Genomic DNA, 10,692 nt, shown 5'->3' on the forward strand with positions numbered 1-10,692 from the left:
GTAAATGTATCTTTAGTCTGTAACTTTGGTTGTTAACATTGTATACATGTATGAATCATGCAAGCGAACTAAAATATCCGCCAAATAACTAAATGAGAACTCTTCGAACTAAACACCATTGGGAAATTTTATTCAGGACAATTCAGAATTTCTAATAAGTTTATAATTTTTGGTGTACTAAATATAAAGCTCAAACCAGAATTCCGCGGATCTGTATATTGAATATTCGATATTTAACACTACTACCGTATAGCCTAGGTGATTAGCCAAACTAGACTGGAACCCAGCAGTGAGTTGATGTATTAGGAAGAGCAGTTATAACTAGTTCCTATTCGGACAGGAGAATTATGAAAAATCTAGCCTCCTAGATCTACTACGTCGAGTTCCGGGTAGCTTTATATAATTTAGGACCGGGCAGATGAGGAGCTAACTACTGATATTAGCTAATTAAGATATTATACTACTATTTAGCGCTTTCGCTAACATCTTATTCACAAGCGCCAACCAAATCTTCAAGGTCCGCTCGAAGAGTGCGTATTGGTCCCAATTTTTACATTACACTCGACCTAAAATTCTAGTGATTTGATGATAAAGACTAGAATGGCCTGCTAAAAGGGTTACATCACAATAATACATCTACGCACTCCATTATATAAGCACTAATAAATTTAGTAAAAGAGAACTGTAATGTTATAGTTCATAGCTGATCTATACATTCTAAACACACGGCTTGCGTAATATTAGCTCCAACGGGTGCTCTGTTCGGCTAGTGGGTTGGCTCAATTTAGTATATATAAAGTTTCAAGCTTTTTCAAAGGCACAGACGGATGTTTGAATATTAGGTGCTGGCACAAACAACCCTGTCGAGGCGCGCGCCGGCGGAGCACGTTGCAAAGTTCATTGATGTAATATTACTTTAATTGTGAGAAGTTATCGGTTCGCGGATCTGAGGATTGCCCGTTCGGGGTTGGCTTTGATTAATTCTGAAGGCCAATTTGATACTAATTAAGAGCTCCCTGAATTGACCATCTGTATTCATGGTGCCTTCAGGTTCCTCCTCAAAACAAATTTATTGAATTTGCCCTAGCCAATTAATTTAGGCTGGAGACGGATATTCACCGAGCACAGTTAATTAAGATTATATTTATATGTTTGTGCTGTACGTGCCGAGGGTCTTGTATACATAATCCTTTGTTTTGTAAGAGATAAAACTAAATTGGTGATCTGTTTATCATATTATTAAGTAGTCGATATCAGCTTTGACAATTCGATTATCTAATCATTTAGCAATTTGAGAGGTAAGAGGCATCTGTTGGTATCAATACATATTTGAGATTTCAAAAACTACTAGTATATAGGCATATAGCACGCGCATGAGGCTGACCGAACACAACACGAAACCAAGCTCGACGTGGTTTGCCGATCCCTAAAATACCACATCGGACGGCACATGTCCGTACGTATGCTATTTCATCAACAGTCCTCTGGCCTGGGGGGGACTTTGTGGTGCAGGCGCAGGGTCGCCAGCGTTCTAACGATGGAATTGGCACAAAAGATATACAAGTCTGTGAATATAATATCAAAATGGCCTATAGCCTAGGGATTCGTTGCTGGGGTTGCGCACGTTGCGATTAATTGCAAAGACAAACTATTTTTGAAAATGTGGTCTCTAATAATTTGGCAATTATTTGACGTAATCGGTTGGTAAATTGTCCGTTTATTATTTTTTTTCTCGAAATTGGGAAGGTAGCAAGGGTCGGGCAATTTAAGCCGAAATTTTTGCGGGATTGGATCGGGCGATGGAAAGAGCTCGAGAAAGAAGCTGTTGAATTGAATATATTTTGGATTGGATTGGAGCATTTGAACCTTACTTGAGACGAACTACCACTATCCCAAACTGCCAGTCGGGGAAAGAGCAAGAGCCTAGTCGATCGATTACCTGGTCGGTCTAAGGTCCTGAGGCTTTAGATGCTATGTAACAGGCGCACTAGCCATACTAGCGTTCACGCGCCACGACGGGAGTAGACGCAAATCCTCGCATTTTAGCCTCTTCGCCATGGGGTTTTCCATGCGTCTGTCAGATCGTCAGGTACTTTCCCGATGCCCAGATATCACGACAGGGGAGGTTCCTTAGGTCAGGCTGTGGCGTTGAAATGACCTCCAACCGTTGGAGGAAGAGATTTGCCACCTCGTCTGTTCTGCATTTGTCGACAGGATATGAAACTCCGAATAGACATTTTTGCATTTATTGGAGTGGGAATATCGTGCTGTAACAAGCATAAAAAACGACCTGCAGAAACGAGCCGACCGAAAATTATTTTATTTTGTGACTTTACGCACCAGCGGGAAGTTATGTTGAGATAGCTATCTTTCCATGGTCCAGCGTATCTAGTGGAAGCTACTGATTGGCTGAGACAGCTGGAAGTATCTCCCGAGTTCCCCATAGACTATGATGCAGATGGCTTCTCCGTTCCTTTCGGCTAGAAGAAAAAGCGCGGAATGGGAGAGAAAAAGTAAAGTTAAAAGACGCAAGGAGGGCCATTGGACTCGACCCGACCCGACTTCAAATCGACGTTTGTACGACGTTATGTACTCCTTGAATATGATCTCGACTATCTGAAATAAAGTTGCTGGAATGTATATGTACACAATACATAGATCAGTACTTGTGTACATGCATCCATGTGTTTCAATAGATATTGGTCGGTTGAATAGAAATGGACTTACCTGTAATGAATTAGGCATACATGTAGTACTAGCATTATTAATTATCAACATGGAAATCATGCGGAAGGAAGGATGAGGTTTATAGGACATACATACAATATGTCTTGCCCAGCCTCTCCGGCCTTACCCTTCCACTACCACCACCACTACCCCCATGCAGATACGTGCAGGTGGGTCCTTTTCACGCATATCCCCGATTTGAGGGAGGATCGAATATTTTTTTGCGAACGGGTGGCCCTTGTCCCGTGCTAGGTCGCGATTTGTCTTGTTTCTCCCACTGACATGACAAAGAGATAGAATTTTCTAACAAACCCATTCCTTCTCCTCCTTAATCCTCGTTTCCGCCGAATTTTCTTCCTCTTAAAAACTTCAGTCCATTTATCAGTTTGATCGTCTCCCGGTGGGCTATTGAAGCAGAGACTTGACTTGGCGAGGGGACCGTGATACCGAAATTGCTGGATCCGGCGGGCAGACGTTGCTTTCAGTTGTGTTTTCAGCCGGCATTTTGGGGGGATTTGGGGGCCCGCATGGGGTTTATTGACACTAAACCAACACCGTCCAATTCCGCGCCGATGGCCGTTTGAGCCCGTTCCAATATTAATATTAACGGTCTTCTATCGTATCGTCGTATCCCATCGTATCATCAACCATCAATCATCAACCAAACGATCAATTATCTCCCTTCTCTCTCTCTCCTCCGCCCCAGTTCCTTCATTCACCCGTTTACTCGACCTTTCCACCGACCTTCAATCTTCTCGATTTCAAATTCATTAATATTTTGACGAGAAGTGGACGATTGGCGATAACCGTATAGGGATACCCGGCTGGTTGGGCTTCATTTCACATCCTTCCTTCCTTCTGACCCGACTCACGTTCTTTTCACAACCATCCCCTCGAAAGATCGTAGGAAGGAATATAGAATAAATAGGAAAGGAAGATAGAAAAAGGACAAAAGATAGCAGGCGTTTACTAGCTATTCAGCAACCACGGAAGGCTCCTTCCTCCTCCAAAGGCGGCCTTTCACAGGCCTGCCAAGAAAACCCCGGCCTCCAACGGCCGAAGCGACATTTATCATTCATGGAATAGGAGTCGAGGCAAAAGAGACGTTTTGTAGGGAAAAATGCATATCGGCATCAGAAACCAGCTGAGTGTATGTCGCCAGATATATCTGTTGAATCTTTTTCATTTTTTCATGGGCGTCATGATCATGGACGCGCGAAATGAAGGAGATGGGGGCGAGTTTCGTGATGGCCTTCTTGGCTGTACCGTTGCTGGTGCTGGCACCCGCTGACCTGACGTCAAAATAGGCATTCGTCCTGGTTGTATCCCTCACTTCGCTGGGCGTACTAGCCATTGTCACAGTAAGACACTCCCTCCAAAATCTTATCAGATTGGCTTAATTTGAATGAAAACTGATCAACCTGCTGTGATAGTGGTTTAATAACCAAAGGTATTTACCTTCAAAACAACATATGATGCCTCGTCCAATCCAAAATCTTAAGCTAACGAGCTAATTAACCATGTTCCAGCCTCGTTACCGACCTTCGGCAATCACGGCTTTCTCTCATATCTTCTCTCAAATCCGACCAAATCGCTTCCGATATCAACCTTCTCGAAACAGCCGTCACGAGCATTGCCTCCCGAGCGCAGATACTCAATGCTATAAAAAGGTACACCGGCGAGATTGGGGGGGTTAGGAATACGACTTATGCCAACTGGAATACCTCTCTGATCGATTACTCTTTGGTTCTATCGACCCAACTTGCTTTACAACATATCACGGTTTACAGTACCGACTTCAAAACCGTATATCTTAACGTAACTAGCGAAACCGGCCTCCCCTCGACGACACCGGGTTTTAGGGAGATTCGCGATGCCACAGGGAATCTTGTCGGGTATAATTCCCAACTTGGGCATCCAGGTTTCCCTGACGAACTGTTCCCGACGGAGCCGCCATCAGATAGAATGCTACTTTTAGGTCCCGTCAAATCGTTAACCAACTCTTCAGCACATATTGCTAGCTTTACTGCGCCTATATATAACAACACGACTGCGGCTGTTGTCCAAAAATCTATTCTAGGCTATGTAACCGTTGTTTGCTCGCTGTTCAACGTGGAAAACACCCTTAGCGACTACGGCGATCTCGGGCAGACTTATCGCTATTTACTTCTTGGTCCTACAAATGGGAACCTCGCAGATAGGGACTCTGGGTGGCCTGGGAATGTCAGCTGGAGATATGTGTTGCCGCCAGTTATTGGCCTTTCGGGAGAGGGTAGATTGGGAGGATTCCTTTATGATGTCGCACGTGCACCCGGTAATGAGGGGACCGTTATCGATACTCGTAATCCAGCAAATGGTGCGAGGGTGGCCATTGGGTGCGTCATTTTCTAAATTCTTTCTTGTTAGGTTTAGTGGGTGCTAATTGAGGATATATATTTTAGCTTTGCGCCGGTTAACTACGCATTCGCTGATTGGATGTTCATTGTTCAGATGAGCCATGATGAAGTCAATCAACCGGTCGTACACCTCAGAAATCTCCTGCTGGCTACTGTCTTTGGAACTGGAGCGGGCGTGGTTATTGTGACATGCATTCTCGCGACATATGCCGGTTCGTCACATGGGTTCCTATATAGGTTACTTCCGTGTACTGATAAGATGTTTTCACAGTGCGTCCAATCGCTAGGCTACGTGATGCAACAGAAAAGACGACAAGGCCTCCAGGATACAGCCCGACGGCTTATGATAGCGAAACAGAAGAGCCTCCGGCTGTCTTCGGAACGGCTGGGGAGAGTACTATTGGCGAGTCCATTCGGCGCCGGAAACCGTGGTGGCGGCGTGGCTTTACAAACGAGAAAATCGAAGGCAGCACTAATAGGGGCCGAAAAGGGCGAAGTTTCAGGGTGCCAGAGAAAGTTCCGGACAAGAAGCACATTGTGACCGACGAACTCACCGATCTCACGAGAACTTTCAACGAAATGACGGACGAGCTCGTTAAACAGTATACCCATCTAGAAGACAGAGTGGCGACCCGGACGGCTGAACTCAAAGAACAAACGCAGCTGGCGAATGCTGCGAATGACGCCAAATCTATGTTTATTGCCAATGTGACACACGAACTACGAACACCGTTGAATGGAATCCTGGGAATGTGTTCCATAATGATGAATGAGCCGGGTCTAGCACCTAGTATCAAGCGAAGCTTGAATACGATCTGGAAGAGCGGAGATCTCTTGCTTTGTCTATTGACGGATCTGCTGACCTTCAGCAGGAATCAAGTTGCTGGCGTAAATGTTGTCCTTGAGGAAGGAGAGTTTCATATCAGGGATCTCGTTACCCAGGTTAGAGCAATTTTTGTCAAGACAGCGAGGGACAAAGGCGTCGAACTAGGAATTGAAATCTCTAGCGATACCGGTGATGTGGAAGCTGGAGAGCCGTCAATCAATGGGATTTTGAGAGGCGACTTGAATCGGGTTCTGCAAGTTGTGATTAATTTGCTGAGCAATGCGCTGAAGTTCACACCGTACGTCACTTCGGGACAGAAATATCTGAATTTACACTAACAAAATAAAAATGGATATAGTGAGAAGGGATCGGTACAACTAAGAATCGCTATGCTCAAGGACACGAAGGGTCTCGCATTGACCACGGGAGACACCCCACAAAAGGATATGCCGCTACTTAATATCCCTCAAACCGCAATAATCAACCCAAATACCCCGGCAAATCTAGCTTTAAAGGCCAAAAAAGAGGCCGCATCGCTAACAATACCGTCACTAACAACTCCTGGCGAAGTTAGTAACTCTTCTACAACTGAAGCCTACTTTTCCGAGAATAACAAGTCAAAGGATGACGAAGACCACTCTCAAGAAGGTAGAATACCATTGGAAGACCCGAGAATTACTGTCCGCTGGTTCGAGTTCTCTGTCATCGATACTGGACCTGGTATTCCAAGCCATATGCACACTAAGATATTCGAGCCTTTCGTCCAAGGGGATCTTGGCCTGTCGAAGAAGTATGGAGGAACCGGCCTGGGCCTTAGCATCTGCAAACAACTTGCCGAACTCATGGGTGGCCTCATTGAACTGAAATCATTCGAAGGAGCAGGTAGCTCGTTTACTCTACGGATACCGCTCCGAGCTGGAGGATTTCCAACACAACCCCATACTGGATACTCGAGACCTGGAAGCCTGGCCACCACAAGGTATACTCGTAATTTGCCACCGAACCTACGACCGAGAGGGGATATTGACAATATCAGCACTAAGACTGCGTCGACGGCTTTCAGCTCAATATCCGGCGGCCAAGCGGATGCGACACGACTTGTTGGATTGAGTCAACCATTTTTCGCCCCAGAAGTTGTCGAAGACGAATTCACTGAAAGACGAGGGAGCCGCAATATAGAGAAACGGCATAAGGAACACTCCCCGTCTCCTCCAGTTCTGCCTACGATACCGTCGTATTCTGAGACACCACCCACGCCCACACCCGGGGATAAGACGGAAACAGTACTAAGCCAGCGACGACCAACCCTAGAAAGAACTTCTTCATCACCCGCCATAATATCACCGAGGGGTTTGGAGGGATTTTCCTCGGTGTCACGGAAACCATCTGATGACCGAGGAAAAGCACAGTCAACACCCTTGTCCTCTATCGGAAATGGGAGTGCTCCGCCTATACCCACCCCATTGGATCAGGGGGGGCCTAAATCCGCTACACAAAAACAGGGTGCCCTACCGACCAAAGCACCGCCTTCTACGGTTTCGCCCAGCAAGTCAGTCCGAATGAGAAAGGTCCCAGAGGCCGAGACTGGAGAGGCAAGTTCTGGGCCGGCCAAGAAAGAAAAACGGTCCTCGAAGGAGTTGAAGGACCTGAAGGATAAAAGAGCGTCCATCAAAGTTCTTGTCGCGGAGGATAATCGAGTCAACATTCAAGTCATTAAAAAGATGCTAAAACTTGAAGCTGTTTCAGGTATACTTTACTGTGTGTAATGAAAGCGTAGATTGCAGGCTAACAATCGGAGTAGATATCACTCTAGCGGAGGACGGTGCTGTCGCAGTTTCCAGGGTCAAGGAAGCTCTTGCTGTTGGCAAGAAATTTGACATCATATTTATGGACATCCAGATGCCCAATATGGACGGCCTGCAAGCTACTAAAGTCATCAGAGAGATGGGATACGCTTCCGCTATCTGTGCACTAACCGCATTTGCAGAGCAGAGCAACGTAAAAGAGTGCTTCGACGCTGGAATGGATTACTTTTTGGCGAAGCCGATCAAGAAGAATGACCTTAGGAAGGTTCTACAACTGTACGGGAGTTCGTCGACGCTGACTGATGGAGGACTCGGTACCGCCGGGCCTGTTGAGGCCGGGCCTAGTGAAGTGGCACCGCAGTGAGGCCAGATTCCCTCTCTGTTGTAACCACTTAAATACACGTTTTAGCGCGTCGCCGTGCACGGCTTTTGTTAACGGTGAGACACACGCTTCACGTGCTCTTTCCTACTTTCCTACTTTCCTCCCAAATCACTTTTATTTTTGTATCTTTTCTTTCTGCACGTACATTCAAAAGTACCTTTTTTCAAACCCTTACTTTCACTTCGGCCTTTGTTTTATAAAATGGGGTTTTTTCTCGGTGTGTTAAATCGTTCTTCAATTCTATATTTTCTTGCATGCTGATTATTGACGACTCTATCGGATGTATATACATAATCGGGTCTTTTGTTTGTTGGTGGCTCCCTTCAGCTTGTGTCATCGTTTCCATTTCCATTTTATTCTTCATTTCTTAACTAGAGCATCACCTTGGCTGCATGACGAGTCCTACGACTTCCTTTCCTGTTTTCTTTTTCTTTTCTTTCTCGACGTCGCTTTTTAATCAGAGATACATGCATAGGATGTTTCCATTCAGCGGGTTTGTCTTTTTGTCATTTGGATGGTTTTCCCCTTTACGCCCCTTGTTAACAGGGACGTCTTTCTACCTCTTTTTAATGGGTTGTTCTGAGCGCTTCACTCCATTCCCCCCCTGCTATTTAGGGGGATGAGTTCCGTCCCGCCATGCCAGAGGCTTATCCCTCCTAGCTTTTCTTGTCTCTAATCTAATTATAAATCTTACAGAGCAGGCTGTGGCGACTTTGCAAGTCGGGTGACGGCCTGTAATTAACATACTTACCTTCAATATATTTGGAGTTTCTTGCTGTACAGGAATATTTAGAGATTTCTAGTTAAGGTATGACCGAGAGTAATGATAGATACTAGATTTTGGACCGTGCTTTTCAACATTCCCCGGGATATAAATTGAAGTTTAATGGGCTCGTCTCAAAATAGTACTATACTAATATATACAAAATCAGGGCTAATTAATATCAATCAAAGACTTCTATTACTCGTAAAACAATCGTCTAAAAATTTATTCCTCGAGGATAGAGATATTTGGATTCGAAAACACGATTTCCCAATATTCATGTCATCCCAAACTGTTTCGCTGGGGCCAAATATACAGGAGAACTAGGTGCGACTTTCCCCACGGTGGTTAACATTAAAAACCTCTTCAAAATCGGTTAAAACAGGTTTCCTTTTTGCATATCTCTTCATTTCTTCCAAATGTTCATGCGTGACCTTGCAAACAATTGCATAGGCCTTTCCTAATTCTACCGCAACCGCAGGACGCGCCTTTTGCTCTCTCTTCTCCTTGCTACTTAGGCGATCACCGCCTACTCCCCTGATAGCTTTGTCCTTATCTTCGAGGTTACATTGTACTAGGACTTTAAATAGTAGTTTTGGATGAATGCCGAGGTAGAGGAATAGTCCGTCGCGGATGGAGGCCGAATCGTGCATATATTCCCACGAAGGGATGATACAAACACCGTTGAAAAACTCATGTTGTTTTAAATAGGCCGTCAAGGCTCCAAGTACTAACCGACGAAGGTATCGATATGTTTGTCTTTTTAAAAATGACGTCTCGGGGCCATGTAGATTCGAAAGCTGTGAGGTGATTTCGTCAGATGGTGTCTCCTTGGGTAGGAGTTCCGGGGGTAAGATCCGTCTTGCCACGCTTTCTGGATACTTTGGAGGCGGTGGACGAGGGGGTGGGATAAATGGTGAAGAGTTTGAAAATGTCTGAGCGAGTTCAAGCTGGGACGTGTAGAAGAAGGTTTGGGAATTTGAAATTACGATACGATAGATTGTAGAGGTTAAGGCTTCTTCGTAAGGAAATTGTGCGTATCGGTTTAAGAGGATTGTACCTCTTGGTGTTATTTTCTCAAGAATTTGAGGGGAAGTTATAGAGTAGATGTATGTGGTTAAACTAGAAATGGCGTCTGATAGTGAAACCAGGGATTGTGCATACCGTAACTGGGTATATGCTTCTACATGGGAGGTTTGTAATGGTTTACTAGGCGGGCGCGGGTAAATAACGCCCTTATAGGTGTGAGGGAAGTAAGTAGGGAATTTTGGATCAGGAAGCGTGGAGAGGAGAATGTGGTTGATTATTTGAGTGTGGTAGGTCGAAAAAGTTATGCGACTGCGGCGGTAGAGGCGGAGAATGGCGTGTAAAGAAGGGATAGTGAGATTTTGGAGGATTTGTAGGAGGATTTCGAGGGGGAATACATCGAGGGAGGAGGACTGGGGGGTTTTGGGAAGAAACATTTTGTTCAAAACAGAGATGAAAATAGCAAATGGAGAACGGCGAGGTTAACTAAGTATAGATGCGCATCAACAAGTCAAGGAAATAATTAATAAATAAAAATATTTGGGGATCTTGAGGAAATTGACGGCGATATAGATATATATAGCTTGGATATTCAAGGATTCAATATTTATAAAGCCTTGAATTCATGAAGTTTCAAAGTATTCAAAACCTCTTGTATATAGTGAACGAGGTCCCTCAAACTGCTCCGAGACCCCGAAAGTGCTTGGATACGAGGCTACGTAACTTTGAAGATTGGTATTATATCGTGATAGACAGGCAGTTACGCG

General features: G+C 44.9%; 2 protein-coding genes across 2 annotated transcripts; one reads left to right on the forward strand and one right to left on the reverse strand.

Moving 5' to 3' along the window:
• Nucleotides 1-3,847: 3,847 nt before the first annotated feature.
• AOL_s00078g537 (uncharacterized protein) lies at nt 3,848-8,118 on the forward strand (the record flags this gene model as incomplete). Its single annotated transcript, XM_011123800.1, has 8 exons — nt 3,848-3,877; nt 4,035-4,088; nt 4,161-4,177; nt 4,257-5,102; nt 5,169-5,335; nt 5,395-6,247; nt 6,308-7,695; nt 7,751-8,118. The coding sequence occupies 8 exons, from the start codon at nt 3,848-3,850 to the stop codon at nt 8,116-8,118; spliced, it is 3,723 nt and encodes a 1,240-aa protein (XP_011122102.1).
• Nucleotides 8,119-9,222: 1,104 nt separating this feature from the next.
• AOL_s00078g538 (uncharacterized protein) lies at nt 9,223-10,362 on the reverse strand (the record flags this gene model as incomplete). The annotated part of the gene is made up of 1 exon (XM_011123801.1): nt 9,223-10,362. The coding sequence occupies one exon, from the start codon at nt 10,360-10,362 to the stop codon at nt 9,223-9,225; it is 1,140 nt and encodes a 379-aa protein (XP_011122103.1).
• Between the last annotated feature and the right edge of the window lie 330 nt (nt 10,363-10,692).

Source organism: Orbilia oligospora (assembly GCF_000225545.1).
Source record: "Orbilia oligospora ATCC 24927 unplaced genomic scaffold scaffold00078, whole genome shotgun sequence".
Lineage (NCBI taxonomy): Eukaryota > Fungi > Ascomycota > Orbiliomycetes > Orbiliales > Orbiliaceae > Orbilia > Orbilia oligospora.